Genomic DNA, 19,865 nt, shown 5'->3' on the forward strand with positions numbered 1-19,865 from the left:
AAGAAAGCAGCAGACACAACGAACGGTGTGGTGTTGCAGTGACTGATACTCCAGCGGCATTCAGCTAAGGACAATCTGAACTCCACCAGCAGCCAGGACTCCACCAGCAACCAGGTGGGAAGGAACTTTCACTGGGAGATTGGGAGGTGAACCCAGACAAAGAACTGTCCATCCTACTGGACTGTTTGATTTGACCAAGAGCAGAGACTGAGTGGTAGATCCCAGACAGGTAGTGCGAGAACAGGGTGGATTTCACAGCCTAGTCAGCCCCCTAGAGCCAAATTGGGCGCCAATATGCATAAGGAGGCAAAGGCAAGGGAAAGGACGGAGCATGCACTGAGCTGGGAGTGAACTCATTTCTGACTCAATAAACTGCAGCAATGCAGCATTCTACAGGTTCCACCCTAGACAGGTCTGGGTAGCCCTCAGACCTATCGGCCAGCAGATCAGGAACTCTAGTAGTGGTACGTCAGGTGCCATTTCTTACAGTGTGGCAAAAGTTTAGGTCAGCAGGGGACAACAGTGAACTGCGCATGTGCTGAGCTCGCGAGAACTCACTGAGTTCAGTGGATTGCACTGGTCCCACAGGAAAAATAATACCAACTGCGGCATGATACAGGTCAAAATAGGTCCGTGTGGCATTCAGACATAACGGCCAACAGTTTCCAGCAAGATCAGCACCATCAACAACCTAGGTATATAGGATACCTGGTGTCTCCATAATCCTGGGACCTGCTCCAACTGGAAGTGGAAGAAAGGTTTTATAGACAACAGTGCAACCTCAGCACAACAGCACAGGAGGTGGAGAGTGGTGAGCCAGGAGCTAGGGCTGTGGAGACCATGGTGGAAATCTAACATAAGAACCCAAACCTGGAACTTGCTGGACGGAGTGGCACAATTGGCTGTAAGCAAAGAGCTGTGTACCAATGGCAATAAGTAAAATTGAACTGTAGACCTATGGGTGACACAGCTTAGAAACCTGCCCCAAGGAGAAGAATCTGATAACTAGAAGTACAATGATTAAGAGCAAAAGAAGACACAAAGGCACAATGAATATTACTGAAGACTACCCTGCAAAGGAGCAAAGCCCTATGCCAACCTCAGAGTTCACTGAGGAAGATATTGAGAAAATGGGGACACAGAATTCAGAAAACTCATTATAAAGATTCTGATCAACAATGAGAAGCACATACAAGAGTTCAAAGAATTTAAGGAATATGTTACACAAGAAATAGCAACAATAAAGCAAATCAAGGCTGATACATCAGAAATTAAGAACACAGTAGAGCAAATTAAAAGTATAGTGGAGAGTCTCCAAAATAGAATGAAGCAAGCAGAAGAAAGAATCTCAGAATTGGAAGATAGTTCCTGTCATCAGGGAGAAGCAAACAACAAGGTGGAAGCAGAGCTGGATCAGGCCAAAAAAAAGTATTCAAGAATTGAAAGACACTATGAAGAAGCCAAATATAAGAGTTATGGGAGTCCCAGAAGGTGCAGAAAGAGAAGCTGAGTTTGCAAATGTATTTAATGAAATAATATAGGAAAATTTCCCTAATCCAGAGAACGAATTGGGAAACAAGATCCAAGAGGGGCACAGAACTCCCAACAGGCTTGCTCAATAGTGATCATCACCAAGACACATGATCATCAAGCTCTCTTCAATTGAACATAAGGAAAAGATCCTTAAATGTGCATGTGAAAAAAATCGACTGACATATAAAGGAATGCCAATTAAACTTACAGGAGATCTCTCACAGGAAACTCTACAGTCAAGAAGAGAACGGAGTGACATATTCCAGATTCTAAAAGAAAAACAATTGTTGTCCCAATATAACATATCCAGCAAAGCTTTCTTTTGTTTTCGAAAATGAAATAAAATTCTTCCACAGTAGAGAAAAGTTAAAAACAAAAGTGCCTCTTCCAAACCTGCCCTACAAATGATACTTTAAGATGTTCTCTTGACAGAGAAGAGGAATAGCACCCAACAAAACCAAACGCAAATGGGAAGAACATCCCAGTAAAATGACAACAGAAGACTAAATCAAGCAATGAGCAACACATTCCTAAAATGACAGGACCAAATTACCATTCATACATATTAACCCTTAACATAATTGACTTAAGCTCAATCAAATGTCATAGATTAGTAGACTGAATTAAAAAGAAAAACCCATCTATTTGTTGTCTAGAAGAGACACATCTCTCCAACAAAAATCAGCGGAAGTTGTATCTCATGGATTTTGATGTTTTTGTTCTTGTTAGTTTCATCTCTTCAAAACAATTTCTTGTGATTAAATTATTCAATGACTCATAGATCATACAATAGCATCATTTTCTTCAAGAAGATTCTTGATTTTCTTTTTCATTTCTTCAGCGACACATTAATCATTCAGTAGCATGTTATTTAACTTCATGGTGTTGTTAATTTCTTTTTTCTTCCTATTGTTGATTTTGTTTTGTGGCTTTTCATTTAAGGGGATGTATAATGGCTATGTAATGGAGACTGTCATATCTAGCAGCATGTTATTTAACTTCATGACATTGTAAATTTCTATTTTTCTTTCTATTGTTGATTTTGTATTGTGAATTTTCATTTAAGCGGATGTACAGTAACTTTGTAATGGAGACTAACATATCCAGATGTGAGGATACAATGCAGTATACAGCTCTACTTCCAGACAAAGATGGACTTACAATGAAACTGTTTACTATATTTTGACAATAGGATGCTGGACTCTCTGCCATTGCCCATGCCAGCAATGATGGACATATGACTGTGTATGAACAACTATACTTTAGTAATGATATAGAGGAACTCAATGAGGGGGTGGGAATTGGGGAGGGGATAAGGGAAATGCCAGGAGCCTATGGAACTGTATCATAAAATGATAATAATAATAAAAAATAAATAAAATTCTGAAGACTGAAAAAAAAGGTGGTCCCCATGCCATATTTACAGTCAGAAGATAAACTCAGAGTTCAGTTAGGCTAACTTTTGGGCAAAGATTTTCATGTAATCAAAAATCAATTTTTATGTCCAATAATATTCCTTACAATCTTAGAAATCAATGTGGCATCATAAATATGTCACAGAAAGCTGATCCCATCAAAACAGATTTTCAATTCTATAGCATTCCCAGAAGAAGACCAGATTGTGCCTGCCTGGGCCCATTAGGGTGGCACCCATTTTTCCATCATTTGAGAACTTTTATCTAAATCTCAAAGCTACCGGGATTTCTCCAGTGTTCCTGAGAGCTCACTGATGCACATTCACAGGCAAGAATCCACAGAGGTATTTAAACTATCTCTAAGGAGGTAAGTGAAAACAGAAACCTGAATCTGAAAAATTAAAGTCATGCCAAGAGTCCAGCGCAATAGCGTAGTGGTTAAAATCCTCACCTTGCACGTGCCCGAGATCCCATATGGGCGCCAGTTCTAATCCTGGTGGCCCCGCTTCCCATCCAGCTCCCTACTTGTGGCCTGGGAAAGCAGTTGAGGATGGTCCAAAGCCTTGGGACCCTGCACCCACGTGGGAGACCTGGAAGAAGTTCCGGGCTCCTGGCTTCAGATTGGCTCAGCTGAGTCATTGAGGCCGCCTGGGGAGTGAACCATCGGACGGAAGATCATCTCTGTCTCTCCTCCTCTCTGTGTATCTGACTTTCCAATAAAAATAAATAAATCTTTTTAAAAAAGCCATGCCAAAAGCTAATAGATTGATTACCTTTCCAGTTACTCTTTGCATCAGCATAAAAACTTACTTAGTCAAACATGGAGCTCCAATTACTTCTTTGAGGAAACTTTTCTATCTTTGATAGCTTAAGCTGATTTTTCTGAAAATTTTTTCATAATTGGAGAATTGAAGCGATCTATAAAATTAAGAAAGGCAATAATTTCAAGACCTGAATATCTGAATATAATGTTCCAAAGTAATTTACTTCTCAAATGATTTCCATTAGAGTTCCAATTCTGAGTTTACTCATGTAGGAACATCAGTTTTTAGAAATTATCCATTTACTCTTCTATTTATTTGAATGCAGAGAAACAGAGAGAAATCTTCCATGTACTAACTCATTTCCTACATGCCTGCAATAGCTAGAACTGGACCAGGCAGAAGCCAGGAACCTGGGTCTCATTTAGGTCTCCTACGCGGGCTGTAGAGAGGTGAGTACTTCTGCTCTCGCCACTGCCTTCTAACAAGCATATTAACAGGAAGATGAATCAAAAACAGAACAGCCCGAATGCAAAGCTAGTGAGCAGATACGAGACGTGGCCATACAGACAGGGAACTACCTGCTATTCTCTTTGTATTTTCCTTTTTAATGTCGGTAGAAACATGAATATTACAAGTAAGCTGGGAAGAAAAATTCAATTCTGTGCCAGTCAAACATGAGTTAAATGTTTACTTAACACCTGCTATCTTCAGCCACGCTATTAAACATGAGCGTAGATGCAATACATTTACCTCTTACCAACACTTCTCCTCCACTGAAGTCACAATCAGTGTTCTGTTAAAAATAATAATAATAATAATAATAATAATAATACTTTGAAGTTCAAAATGATTTATTAACAGCGAGAGGGTGGCAACCAGGTGAAAATTACCTAATGATTTTCAGACAATACCATACTTTTGCAAAATGTCATTTGCAATTCTAAAATTGATTACAGGTGGCCTATGATCATATCTCAGAAATGAATTTCTCAGAATATTTGCAGGAATGTTTATGGCTGTCAAAACCCATATTTTAAAGTGTGTTGCTAAATGCATGCACCAGGCAGCATGGATTGTATTACTCACCCTGGGCTTGCTTGGCTGTACACTCACGCCTTTGAGCGTTGCCCTGCCATCATTTCACACTCCTACCTGGTGCTGTTCCTCAGAAATCCATCCTATCTTTCCATCAGTTGACTAAACTAGAAACCAACTAAACTCAGATTTTTCAATCAAGTACGTAACTTGGAACATTTAGGAGATCGGCTGCTGTATATTTAAGTATTATGAATTAAGCAAAAATATGAGTACAGTATTAGAAAAAGTAACAGAAACAAGATTCATACAGAATACTGCCTTCTGGAATTGCTTGAGAATTCATATCACGGTCATTTATTTTACCTATAGGCAGCACTTCCTCTAAATACCTCAGTGCCTTAGAAGTTACAGAAAGGAATTTAATAGCACTGTTTTGTCTCAATTTGACTAAATTCAGCATAAAAGAGAGAATTTTAAAATTAAAACCTTCTTTTTTCAATTACATGGTGCCAAATGACTGAATTCACTGAATTTTTCAATTAGTCATTTGGGTAGCATGTAGACATATGTTAGCTTCACAAGGAATGTGTAACGCATATTAAAGATTATAATTAATCATTCCAAGTTTGAGATCAAGGCCATTTATGCTCATAACTTTTCTTCTGCCTTCAGGAAGAACAAGTTTCGACTGAACTGGAGTGAAGAAAAGATAGCAGTGTTTTGTGAAAGAGAGCAGATCAACAGTTCTGGGTCAATTAGATTGCTGAAAATATTTGGCAAGCACAGAGGTAATTTAAGGCAATCCTTAAGTGTCAATTTAGTATCTAATACTGATCATCCTGTGTATTCTCAAGTTCTTTGCATTGCTGCTTCTTTTTCCCTGCCTTGGGTTTTCTTTCCCACTCAGTGAGCTCCCTGCTCTCTTTTCAAACGACACTCACAGATCCCTTCCATAAAGCATTCTTGGATTCCCACAAGTCAGTATTAATCACAATCTCCTCTGAGCATTCTTACCACAGCCCTCACCACACTGTTCTGCAATTACGCTCTCTTATTCATCTATGTATCCTAAGTACCTTAGCAATGTTTCTCTGTAAGACAAGTACTCCCTAAAACCTCAAAGTCAGCAGCTCTCTTTGTGGTCCTAATCTACCTGTATCAAGCGGGAACTTATTAGAAATGCATATTTCCTGGCACCACCTAGGAGCTCTGGCCAGGGTCGAGGGGCTGAGCGGGAAAGGACAGCAATGAGTGTTTGACTAGCCCTCCAGGTGATGCTAATGCATGTCAATATCCGGGCTTTCACTTTGGAAGGAAAAATCCCCCGCACGGGGAGAATGCAGCTGAGGAGAGCTCCCTAAGCCCTTTTCCTGACTTTGAACTTGCCCTCAGGACTCTGACCCTCTGACCCCTCCACTGATTTCACACTGCGTTTCCTGAAGAACTCTGATCAGAGGCACAGAAAGACAGTATTTCTTCATTTTCCTTTGGCTTAGCTGACACAAGCCACAATTTCCAAAGGCTTCTCCAAATTCAGAGCAGAGCAAAGGTTTTACCAAAGGAAGAATAGGAAACAAGTACAGTGAAATTCACAGAGAAGTGGTTCACTCTTTAATAAACTTTTGAGGGAAGAGAACCACGGTCCTACTCCACATCCTATCTGAAAAAAGGGACCTAGAATAAAGGTATTCTAGAATACCTTTGTGGCCTCAGATCCCTGCAGGCTTAAACATGTCCCCCAACACAAGCTTTACAGAGCCAACCTGACTGGGAAACCTGGGAACAGCCCAGGAAGTATAAGCATCAGGAGACTAATGACCAACTCAGAGATTTTCAGTGACAAGTTTTCTAGCCTCATCTTTAACCTCCACAAAATAGAGTTAATACCTCGTATACATGGTTATGTAAGAGCTCAGTAAGATCATCTGTGGAAAGACCCTGTTAAGCTGTCAAGTATTAAAACATTGTTCCATTTCTATAACGATATATAAAAGTATTGTAAAAGCAGACATCATCTACAGTTATAAAATACCTCCATTTAGTATCAGTATCTATACATACATTAACAGTAAGATATGCTGCCTATGAATAATTACAGATACATTAAGTTAAAGCCCAAAGATCAATACAACAAATGAAGTTGATAAAAAATAACAATACTTTCAGTTTCTTGTAAATTTTAATTTTCATAATGTATGTTATAGTTTCCTTACTTTGAAGTAGTTTCTCAATGGTGTGTGTTCATTATTGACAGTTCGCACACGGTTTGGGAATGCCTGACTCAGGGTCTGGCTGCTGTGATTCCAACCCAGCTTCCATACTGCAGACCCTGGGAGGCAGCAGATGATGGCTCAAACACTTGGATCTTTGCATCCCACATGTGAGCCCCCAGTGTAGATCCAGTATCCTGGCTTCAGCCAGGCCTAGCCTTGCGGGCCTGTAGGGAGTGAAGCAGTGAACAGAACACTTTTCGTGGTCTCTTGCCTGAGTGTATGTATGTACTTCTGTGTGTGTGTACACAATTTTTAAATTTTTAATAAGGGCCTGGTTCAATTGAATAATCCTCTACCTCCAAGTACCAGAATCCCATATAGGTGCCAGTTTGTGCTCCAGCTCCACACGGCTCCCTGCTTGTGGCCTAGGAAAGCAGTCAAGAACAGCCCAAAGCCTTGAGACCCTGCACCTGCATAGGAGACTCAGAAGAAGCTTCTGGTTCGTGGCTTCAGATTAGCTCAGCTCCAGCCATTGCAGCCATCTGAGGGGTAAACCAGCAAATGGAAGATCTTTCTTTCTGTCTTTCCTTCTCTCCATAAAACTGCCTTTCCAACACAAAATAAATAAATCTTTAAAAAAAACTTTGTAAAACAATATGTCTTTATTGGAAAAAGTATGGAAAATTAAAAAGCCTGAAAATGAAAAAAAAAAAAAATCACAAGTAATACTCTAACTAGGAGTAATCAGTTAATGTCTTCAACTTTTCTGTAAAGTTCTAGCATAAAATTTTTATCATATGTTAGTGTGCTACAATTTGTTTTATTTACTAAGCAGCATAAATCATAGGTCTTAATACTTGGAAACATTCTCCCACACAGCCACTTCTTCTAGCTACACAGAAGTTTATCAGATGGACGTACCAGAATTTATTTCACTACCATTCTTTCTTATCTACTAGATTGTTTCTAAGGTTTCACAATTCTAAGTGTATACTTGTCCTTTTGTCTTCTCTGTTTTTAGAAGATAAATTCGTAGAGGGGAGTTGCTGTCTCCGTTCTGAGCACTTTCAAGATTTTTGATTCTTAGTGCCAACATGGTATACTAAAATGTTGTATAAAATTTACATTCCTATCAATAGCAAACAAAATTGTTTTCTCATGTTGGTGCCCAATAGCATGCTATTATTTTTTTAAGTTATAAAATATTTTTGTTTTGACTTAGACTCAATTTGATTACCACAGAAATTGATGTACTATATTATTAAGGGCATTTTAGATTTAATAGATTTCAAAAAGAAGACAGTTGAAGAGTTATAAAGGAAAAATCATGTGGAAAAGATCTAACAGTTTAATAACAAAAAGTGTAAAAATAATGTGTATTATCATTAAGACCAGAAAATAATCTAAATCTCATAACTACAGGTCATAAATTGTTAAATAGATGCTACATATGTACAAATAAAATGAGAATGGATTATGTAGATGCAAATAAAGATAGAGATTTGTGTCAACCAAATGCAAGTGACTGTGAAAGGGTTAGACATCAAGATTGCTTAAGCCTGTGTCTTATCATCTTCTTAGAGGTTGAACTTCATCCTTAAGATATTTTCAAGTCTAATTCTACATGCTTGTGTTGACTCTTTAATGTGCTAGTCTTGACTACTCTTAAAGTATGCTGACATTGGAAGAAGAATATTGCTAACACAACAGTAATGGTAGCATTTTTTTCCTTTAAACAAGTGTCATTTGAATGATATCCTAAATAGATCCTGTAACCATTTGTTCATTATTCCATTCTTACTTACAAGTGACTAAAATAGTAAAACCTTGTAATTTTCACAGCCTTGCCTGAAATCTGCTCACTTGGCTCCTCTTTTGCAATGTATTGTCCTTTCACATGAGAATTTTAAAACTTCATACTTGTAGTCCAAGTCAACCCTGAAGCACTCTTTAATTTTCTCAAGAATGAAGAGGGTCTACCACAGTCATTCTTTAAAATATGTATTTATTTAGTTTTCAAGGCAGAAAGCAGAGACGGAGATATCTCCTATCTGTTGGTTCATCTCCCAAGTGCCCACAACAGCTAGGACTGTATCCGGCTGAAGTCGGGAGCCAGACACCCAGTCCAGGTCTCCCATGTGAACTTCAGGGAACCATCACTCACTGCCACACAGGTTGTGCATGAACAGGAAGGTGGAATTAAAAGCAGACCTGGGACTTGGACTCAGGTACTCTGATGTGGGATGCCTTTACTTACCAGCAACATTTTTAATGAGTACTTGCTAACTTCTGTCATTTTCAGCCTTCAATTATTTAAACAAAAAAAAGAACAATATAAAACTCATGTTGCCAACAGAAATACTCTTCGTTTGTGAATTTTTACATAAGCTCATGAAAAAGAAAGTGAGAAATGACTTTGCTGAAGTGGTTTAGCCATCCTACTCCTCAATGACAGAACAATGGACTGGAAAGTTAAAACAACTGCAGAAAACTCAGTGAGGTTAAGATTGAGGCAGAAAAATCTGAAATGTGAAAATAAATACATAAAAAAAAGAAAAAGAAAATAAATACATAAATAAGTCTCTAGAGAATCTACTATGTTCTGTGTAACATTCTCAGAGTTTTAAATGAGTTCAGTAACATACTGGTTCTCTGGAGAATGTGGGTTTTAAAATAACACACACACAGAACACAAACACACAACCTAGTTACACATATACAAAGGTAATTTCTGCATTGGAGGATTACAGATAGTTAAACTGTCTTGCAATGCAACTGTAGTCTCTAATTTTTAGACTACAAACATAAAAATGCATTTTCTAAACATTTTGTCTATTTCTTACTTATGTGGTTCTTACTTGTCTGTTCATTGGTTCTTCACTCTACTGCCCATCATTCAGTCAGTCTCAGTGTGATTAATGACAGCCAATACTGACTTCCCAGAGAAGTCAATGTCTCCCTTTCAAAACCCAGAGCTTGAGGCAGGTGTGGTGGTATATCACACTAACCCTCCACCTATGACCAGCATCCCATATGAGCTCCACTTTAAGTTCTAGTGACTCCACTTCCAACCAGCTCCCTGCTAATATGCCCGGAGATGCAGTTGAAGATAGTCCTGGCGCTTGGCCCCCAGAAACAATGTGGGAGAACAGGAAGGAATTCCTGATTTGGCATTGGCCCAGCCCAGCTCCTGCTGCTGCAGCCATTTAGGAGCTATTGCCTCTGTTTGGACAGTGAAATAGCAAATGGAAGATCTCTCTGTTTCTCTCATTCTCTTTCAAAAACAAACAAAAGCCAACCTAGAGCTCTCTCTGGACTGAGCTTGCTTAGTTTGCTTGTTCACTTTGCCTACTGTTTCATTCTCCCCACCCAACCACATGCATCTCCTTTCCTTCAACTACACTGACCCTCTCCCAACCCTCTTTTGAAATTCAAGGGGACCAGAAACTGCATTTGCTCTGACACACTTTCCCCTTCTAACTAAACTTCATGAATGATGGGAGCAAGTTAGGGAAACTGTAAGACAAAGAAGGGACTTAAAGAGTTACAGATTTGGGAGTGAGTTGAAGACTTTCTGTGTATGAAATATGTTCCATGTCTGCAGAGCCTGTGAACCAAAATAATTTACTCAAAAAAAGGAGTTTCTAGAGATTTTAGAAAAGTGTCTTATTTGTGTCCAATTTGCAGTAAATCTGAAAGAATTATGGCAATGAAATGGGAGAAGACACTAGTTTAAAAATGTTATTATATGTATATATAATAACACAATATTATTTTTGATGCTATATATACAGTAGATACAATAGCAGTGAGATCTACTTCCAAACAGATTCTGATTCTTCCAATACAAGCTCTGGACACAAATTTCTACAGTGTCACATGACAGTACCAGAAACATGTTTTGATCATGTAACCATTTAGATGTTTTGGATGAGTTTGTTCAGGCCCTTGGTGCTCCAACATGGGTGGAGATATGATTGATGCCTGCACAGATGAAGTACATTTGAGGACACAGCTTGTCAAATCATATCAGCTAGTAGGTGGATCTGTTTGTTGATGAATTCACAAGAGAACATTGTTGCTCAGTCACTATACACTTGCATCTTCATTAAGCCAAGTTTGGCTCTAATTGGATTGTTTCTAAATAAAAGGTGTATCAACATATACTTGAGGTCACTAAATGGCTGCTACAATGAAACAATTCAATTCTGGTTGAAATTCAGCTATTCAAAGAGTTTTCCTAAGAATAATTTATCATGTCTATTAGTCATTGAGTCATTCTGGAGGTTCATATTTTTATTTTTGCTGTTTTCCAGTCCATTATTCTGGAAATGGGAGTCTTTTTCAAAACAAACAAATGCATCCTGTGCTAGATGAAAAATCCTCACCTCCAACCAGGTCAGTTAAAATTCTAAAGAAGTCCCTCAGAAAGTGTTCTACTCTACTGGTAGCTTGAAGTTCAGGGGGTCTTAGACACTGAGCTCAGAGTATGTCAAACTTCCTAGGCTGTGCGCATGTCCATGAATATGGGTGCCAATAACTAAATAACAAAGCAGGGATACATGCAATATTTCACTGGCTGGTCAGACTTAATGCGACTTCAGAAATGAAAAGAATTTCAGATACTGTCCCAGACTGATTCATGTTCTGATGAGAAACCTGCATGCAAAGGCTACCACTGACTCAAGCACACACAGTGAAAAGGAAAATCAATCCTCAGGTCTGTAGCAAGAAAACAAACTTTTGAAAAAAAAAAAAAGTTATTTATTTGAAAAGCAAAGTAACAGAGAGAGGCAGATAGAAAGATCTTCCATCTGCTGACTCATTCCCAAACAGCTGCCATAGCCCCAGTTTGACCAGGTCAAAGCCAGGAGTCAGGAACTCCATCTGAGTCTTGCAGCTGGCTACCCGCACCTCAAGCACTGGAGCCGTTATCCATTGCCTCCTGGTGCATTAGCAAGAAGCTAGGCAGGGAACCGAGGAGCTGGAACTGAAACGGGCCCTTCCATGTGCCATGTGGGCATCCCAAGAGGCAGCACCTGCCCTAGAAAGGGAGCTTCTAAATGTAAACCATACAGAAAATGCCTGAAAAGGTGGAAAATAGAAATAAAAGAAACGGAATCCTTTTCTTTTAAAATACATGCAAGATGAGTCTTCAAAAAAATAAATAAACTGCATGGATTTCAAAAATCTTTGTATCAAAATAAAAGTATCTTTTGGTTTCCTGATCCACAGGCTCTTTGGAGTAGGCTTACATCTTCTCCCAAAGTAATTCCACTGGAGAGCTGTGTTTTATAACCAGTTTGGTGAAAATAAATTACCATTTAAAAATAAAAACAAAAGGTTACAGTAGGTGTCCTTGCAATAGTTGCATATATCCTTTATTTTTTCTTACACTGAATTATATTAATCTTTAACTTTTCAACATGAAAAATCTTAAACGCAAGAGAAAATAATAAAATGAACCCTTGTATTCAAAGCAAGTGATACTATCAAATCTTGAACAATCTTGCCTAATCTAAACTCTCCACCTCATTATTTTAAGTGGATTATCAGGTATTGTGATATCACCCTTAAATATTTCAGACTGCATCTCCAAAACAATAGCGACTCGTTTTAAAAACAAAAATGCTGCAATGATATTAACACTCACAACAACTTCACAATAGCTCCTTAATACAAATAAATTTTTAAATTTACATACAGTGTCCTCAGCCTTAGAACTGCACTGCAACAGCTTGATTAACATTGTCTCACTGATTTGCTCATTCCAGAAGTACCAACTGAGCCTTCCCATAACATCCACACGTTTTGTTTGCCTGGGGAGGGGGGTGTGCTAGGGAGGAGACCTAGATTCCTGCTTTTGGAGAGGCAATAGAAAACAAAAGAAAAAGAATTCTGGAATCAGATGAAGTTGTGTAGCTTAGTCCCACTCCTTATTGAATATGTAAACAAAAGCAAAATCCTCAATCTCTTAAAGCGCCAGTTTGGTTATCTGTAAAGTAGAGATAACTGATGCCTGTAGAGTTGCTCCGGAGGCCACGTGAGATCATGTAGATTCAACCAGGGTCTCCATCTGGGGGCTGGTCGGAGCTCCCCACACCCACCAGGTTACCAAAATCTGCAGAAACTCACATCCCTTAGGTAAAATAGCATGCTTCCGTAGCTGCCTGTGACCTCCCCATGGCCTCCCGGGTGCTGGAAGTCATCTCTAGCTGCCCTACAATGCCTAATGCCAAGTAAACTAACATTTCGTTGTATAGTTCAGGCAACAAAGGTCTGTGCATGATCGATACAGAAACAACTCTTCCAAACTGTATTTTTGCTCCACAGTCAGCCGAATCTACAGACACCCCCCAGGTTTGCAGTGTTGTTTACTTCCACAGCTAGCCTGACCCACATCAGCACTCAGAGTAGCGGCTGTGTCTCTTTCAGAGGATTTTTGTGAGTACTGAGTCATTCATACTTCTTCAACCAGGTGTATTAGTTTTAGCTAACTAATTGGATGTAAAAATATCTCCTTATTCTCTTCTGTGTTGTATAACCAATACTTGGAAAAAAAATTAAAAAGACAAGCCTCTATTTCTCACAAGAACGGAAAGCCAAAATGTCCAAGGCCATGGAGCAGTAAGAATTCTAGAGGTCTAAGCATTTCCACGTTTAACAAACAAAATTTGTTTGGTGAGCAAATGGATAGATGACGAAAATTAGAGATTCTCTTCCCTTCCCTCAATAAGCATCCAAAAAAAGAAGAAAACTCCTTATTCATGTGGAACAGCTGCAGGTAGTACTATCAAAAGTCCCAGATGATCTCCCCTTATCAGCTTAGTCCCATTCTTAAGGGTGAAAACCCTTTATCCTAGGTTACCCTATCTAGGTTAAGCTATCATCCCAGGATCAAATACTAGAGCATTGCCCAACTTACTTTCGCCTTTAAGGAAGAAGTCATGCTGGCTCATAACTCAGCATTCATGCAGCACTAACTGTTAATCAACACTTTGCTATAGACTGTTCAGATAGCTGTGTTATTCAACTTGCCTTTTTATACTCTGCTGAGAAAAGCCACCGTTATTACCCTCACATGATAGATGAGGAAACGTGGACAAAGAAAGTTGGAATCACTTGTTTCGGGTAAGGAGATGTACCATGGTCTGGAACATCTGGGCCTCCAGACCTCACTAAGCGAAGCACTGAGGCACCTGAGGCTATTCAACATGGTCCTGTTAGGGGTGACTCTGTGGCAGTCCCAGACAGCTCAGTGATGATTGTCCACTAGTGTGCAGGTTCTTCCATCCTTTGCAGCATTACAGCCTCCACTGTTAGCACCTGACAAGTACTGAAAAAGTGCTTAACCTATGTCCACAGATAATGGCTGAATATCTGAGACGTAGTGCCAGTCCACTTGCCAAGAACTTAATGAAAGTCCAAACACACGTCCATGACCCCACTGTCCATCTGTGGTGTGGATCCCACACTCCCCTGTCTTTTCAGGAAACATGTGTACCTTCTCTCTCTCCCTTAGGGTCCACTGCTTCCCTGTTTCTGGACCCTTTCTCTCAATATTTACATGTTTAAGCTTCTTCATCATCTGTGTATGCTGTGCAGATTTGGGATTTTTCAATCTCCGAGTTGTACATCTCCTCCAGGCACCGCAACATTTCTCTCTGCCTCCACTTCCTGACCTCCCAGTCATACCCCTACGTTACAGCTCCACATGCCTACCCCTCCATTGAAACGGCTCTCAACATCAGTGCCAACGTGAACCCCACATTGCAAAATCCCTCACACACCGTCCAGTACTCCCTCATCTTTCAGCAACACTGTGAATTGACTCCATTACCTTCCCTGATCCTCCTCCTCTCCGCTGCCATCTTGCCATGTCCCTGAGTAGTTCATCTCCTTTGCCCTGGTGATTCAATGATGGAGATTCTGAAAGGATTGGCCAGAGATCTCTTCTCTTTCTCCCTAATCTGGCCTGTTCTCCCTCCCTAATCGATCACTGTGTGTGCCAGGCCAGACACCTTCCCTGAGTTCTGGACTCATACTTCAAGTAACACATCTATTAATTGCATGCAAGTCTTTGACATGGCTACAGAATCTCTGTATCCCCTCTGGCTTCATTTGGCACCTCTCCAACCTCTCCTTCCTTCCATTTGCCCCCTCCAGTCACCTGCTTTTCTTTCAGTTTCTCAACTGTCTGATGCTCCCTCAACCTTAGAATTTTACTTTATGCTCCTCTCCTTTCTAAAGATCTCCCCTAAGCATCACCTGCCTTCAGCCAGTATACAAATACATCCTATCAAATCATCACTCCAATATTTCCTCAGGCAAGCCTCATGTGATACTGCTTGTGAAATGAAATTTTTTTCAAAGAAGTGAACCCTGCAAAGCATTTCATTTCAACGATGTGCCAGGAAATGAACCTGATTTCATTATGTTTTTTTTTAATTAACATTTTTAGAATAACAAAATATTAGCACTGGATAAGACCATAAGGTCCTTTGGTTCAATTACAAACAACCCAGTTTCCACTGTGTTAGACCAATTAAAGTCACAAGGAAGACTCTTGAGATGGACTCAGGTTCTCTTAACCCCTGCCTTACCTCTCTCTTCATCAGAAAATTCTGCTTTAATAAAGCACAATTTTATGGAAGAGTCTGCAGAAGGAACTGCTAACAGGGATTCAAATGTATTAGTGTTGTTCAGCTCGTTTGTGTTTCAAATTGGGAAACTTGAGTCCTACAAGCAGAAAATAATGTGCACCAAACCACAAAGCTAATTCATGGCAAACTCAGGGTCACAGTCCAGAGAATCTGTGCAAAATGGTCAATCTGCAACCTGAAGAAAGGCTGCCAGCAGGGTTGTTGGCCAGAAGTACAAAGCAAATGATTTGTTCATTATCAAGGATAGCAAGAAGGATAAGGGTGTGTAACACATTGTGAAATGGAAGTCAGATGCAAACAACTCTAAAGATAACACATGAATCTCATGTTACCTGCTGCCACATTCCAGATTAAAGAACCCCAAACTAATTTTCTCTTCAACACCTCTAGACAGAAAGATGTACATATCTCAAGTATCTATCTTAATCTCAATAACTACAATAAATATCATGATAAACAACAAACTATCTCTAATCTTTAGTGTTATCAGTGCCTTCTGAATCAAACAAAAAAAAAGGCAGAGGAATTAAAAAATGCAGAGTGGTAAGTTGTTATCACTGGTTAGTGAAGATCTCCAGAGTATACTGAGATGAGTAAGGCAATATCCTGGCCTTATCCTTAGCCAAAGAGACACACCACTGGGCTATTGACTAACCAGCACTTCCTGTTCATCCTTCAAGGCCAGCTCAAGCATCCTGCTATGTCTTCTGTCCTCTCAATGATTTCTCCCCTCTGACTTCTCCTAAATGCTCATAGCCATACTATTCTTAGGACACTATGCCTTGTGGGTTCATTTATTAGCACTGTTGTCTTTCCAATCCAACAATAAACCTCTGCTACAAAGAAGGCATCCTGTGCTTCCTCATTTCCAAATATCCTATATCTGCCTTCTAAGTAAGGAGCACTCAACAGATTTGGTTGATAATAATAATTAGAATGAGAATGACTAGAGATGAAATACAGAAATTCCTTCTCTATTCTCTGCTAGCAAAAGACTACTCAAAATGCACAACACGTTGCCCAAGGCATTTCTTACTAAGAGAGCATGATGGATAAAAATAATAACATGGACTGGTTTGGTGGCACAGTGAGTTAAACCACTACTTACAATGCCAGTATTCCACACTGGAGTGCTAGTTCAAGTTCTAGCTACTCCACTTCTGATCCAGCTTCCTGTTAATGTACCTGGAAAAGGCAGTGAATGCTGTGGGGCCCTGCCATCTATGTGGGAGACCCAGGTAGATTTCCTGCTCCTGGCTTCAGCCTGACCCTACCCTGTCCACTGCAGCCATGTAGGAAGTAGACGAGTGGATAGAAAATTGTTCTCTTTTCTTTCTCTCTTCCTCTTTCCCTCTCTTCGTGTGTGTGTGTGCTCACATGCACGTGCATGCTATGTCTCTCCTTCTCTATTGCACTATCTTTCAAATAAATAAACACAACCCTCTTTAAAAAGCAAGAACAATTACTTGTGGTTTCTTTACAGTTTAGATACATTTTCTCCTGTGACAGTTACTCATATTGTTTCTGTTTTATGGTAGGTTTCTCATGATTCCACAGAGGTCCTAGAGAAGGTGAACAATCTCTTCCTTCCCAGCTTGGGACCTGCAAGATGGTTCCTGCAAAGGAGGGTGGGGAGAAGACAAAGAGCCATTCTGCCAGTTCTACCATCAACAAAGTGATGACAGAGTACACCATCAGCATCCACAAGCGCATACATAGAGTGCACTGCAAGAAGCTGGCCCTTCAGGCACTCAAAGAGATCCAGAAGTTGGCCAAGAAAGAGATGGGGACTCCAGCTGTAGGCCTTGATATCAGGCTCAACAAATCTGCCTGGGCCAAAGGAGTGAGGACCATCCCATACCGCATCCCCATGAGATGGTGCAGAAAACATGCAGATAAAGATTTACTAAACAAGCTCTATACTTTGGTTCCCTACATACCTATCATCATTCTGAACTTTCCTTCCCTTCATTCCTAGTATTTGCATTGCAAAATCTGTGTGATTGCTGAGCTTGGTTGTGGACACAGAAAGAAAGGTCCTCATCAAGGAATGTGTCTTCTTGGGTGAATTTTTCTATGAATGCATAATATTCTAAGTAATGAAGACTTAGTTTGTCCTTAGAGCTGCTAATCTCTCCTTGCCAGCCTTCCTAATGCCTCCATTTGTTTTATTCTGGCTTTACAGCCTTATTTAACTAGGGTCTAGCTTGGCAACAGCCTAGTCTCACACATCACATCCTCATTTATTCGATAAAATTACAAGTTATCAACAAGTACCAAAGGCCAGTTCCCTAGCCATCATTTTCATTTCAAGTTCTCTACCAGACATACAGGCTTCAAGATGTAACAGAGTCACAGAGATGATTTGCACTTAACCCATTTGATGCTTTTTATTCCAAGAGTACAAGAAACAAAGTGAGATATGGTATCATTCATTCAGTGTTCCAGTCAATGGGCATTTAAATGCCCACTTCATGCCAATACTGAATGGACCCAGTATTTCATATCTGAACGAAGGGCTTGGATTTGAGACTGACTTTGGTATTTGCTATCAATGTAGCCTCTCTTTGGCCTTTTCTCTTTTGCTTTGTTTTGTTTCCTACAAAATACACCAACAATTAGCATATGCTAGACATGAAAAGATTAATAAGGCACAGACCTCAAATTCAAGATCACAGAAACATCCCAGTGACATCTGGCTGAAAAATAGACTTAACAACTAACCTTCTCAATTATTATTATTATGGCTGGAATAGCTATAAAACTAGCGAAGAATAAACACAAAAGATACTAGATAAGAAATACAATGGCAATATAGATGCAGAGAATTATTCAACTGAAAGGATCACTAGGGGCTGACATTGTAGCATAGTGGTCTAAGCTGCCCCCTGCCAAACTAGTGTGCCATGTGGGCATGTCTGGTTTCAGCTGCTCCACTTCCAATCTAGCTTCCTGTTAATGTACCTGGGGATGAAGTGGAGGATGCCCCAGTGCACTGAACTGGAAGTGAGTTTACTACCAGCTCAGTGCATACACAGCTCACTGTTGTCCCTCTAGTCTCATAGTCTTTCCCTCACTACACAAAATGGTGCCCTGTGTGGTTCTGGGAGGGGAGGGTCTGAGTTGTGAAATCCACCCTGTTCCTGTACCACCAGTTTGGAATCTGCTGCTTTCTCTCTGCTTCTGGTCAAATCAAACAAATCAGTGTATGAGCAGTTCTTTGCCTGGGTTCATCTGCTGATCTCCCAATGAACTCCCCTTCCCACCTGGCTGTTAGTGGAACTCTGGCCACCAGAAGATCTCAGAGCACTGCTCACTGACCACTGCTGGGTTATCTGTCACTACAGCACCACACTGCCACACTGTTGTGTCCACTGCTTTCCTGTGTCTGTTAGTCTCCCAGTGCTCCCCTGCTGTTTGTCTGTCCTGTCCTTCCCCTATTCCACCATCTTAATCCTCCTGGAATTTCATAATAAAGGACCTACTCTATTATTTATATTTTAAAATATTATTCTTGTCTTAGGTCTTTCTAGGGCTGAGTGAGTTCCATGGTAGTCAAAGAGAAAAAAGCTTCAATCTGAGTTTTTATTCCCCTTCCTGCTAAAATTTCTAATAAATTCAAAGAAAAGAAAGGGACAAGCATCGCATACAAAGTGATACAAAGCTTAGGTATCAGATTATATTGTAACCCAGCTATCCCACTCCTGGGATATATCCAAAAGAAGTGAAATCTGCCTATGAGGAACCTATATACAACCCTATATATATATATACAGAATTACAATCAACAATAGCAAAGTCATGGAAACAACACAGATGCCCATAGAAAGAGGAATGGATAAAGAAGTGATGGTATACCTACTTCATGAATACTACCCAGCCATTAAAAACAATGAAATTCTACCATTTGCAACCAAATGGCCCCAACTAAAGACCGTTATGCTCAGTGAAATAAGCCAATCCAAAAAGATAAATATCATATATTCTCTCTGATTCAAGGTAACATTTATGCAAAATACAAAACAAATAAATATATAGATCAACAAGTATATTCATACATTCTCACAGGAAAACTGTATAACTGACAGTAACACACCAGGAAGTGAAGATACATCGCAGTATACATCACTCCTCCCAAATGAAAGGAAGAGGAGGAGGAGGAAAATCCCCAGTGGGACACTTAAACATATCTTGACAATATGACACTAGATTTTCTGCTTTTGCCTATACCTACAATGC

At 39.8% G+C, this 19,865-nt stretch overlaps 1 protein-coding gene across 1 annotated transcript; it reads left to right on the forward strand.

Annotated features, from left to right (window-relative positions):
* Positions 1 to 17,235: 17,235 nt before the first annotated feature.
* Positions 17,236 to 17,604, forward strand: LOC101528714 (large ribosomal subunit protein eL31-like). The gene has a single exon (XM_036495182.2). The coding sequence runs from the start codon at positions 17,236 to 17,238 to the stop codon at positions 17,602 to 17,604; it is 369 nt and encodes a 122-aa protein (XP_036351075.2).
* Positions 17,605 to 19,865: the final 2,261 nt, after the last annotated feature.

This window comes from Ochotona princeps, chromosome 10 (assembly GCF_030435755.1).
Source record: "Ochotona princeps isolate mOchPri1 chromosome 10, mOchPri1.hap1, whole genome shotgun sequence".
In the NCBI taxonomy this organism is placed as follows: domain Eukaryota; kingdom Metazoa; phylum Chordata; class Mammalia; order Lagomorpha; family Ochotonidae; genus Ochotona; species Ochotona princeps.

What these genes read in the sequence shown, in the direction of transcription:
- LOC101528714 (XM_036495182.2), top strand. Translation starts at nt 17,236, where the DNA reads ATGGTTCCTGCAAAGGAGGGTGGGGAGAAGACAAAGAGCCATTCTGCC.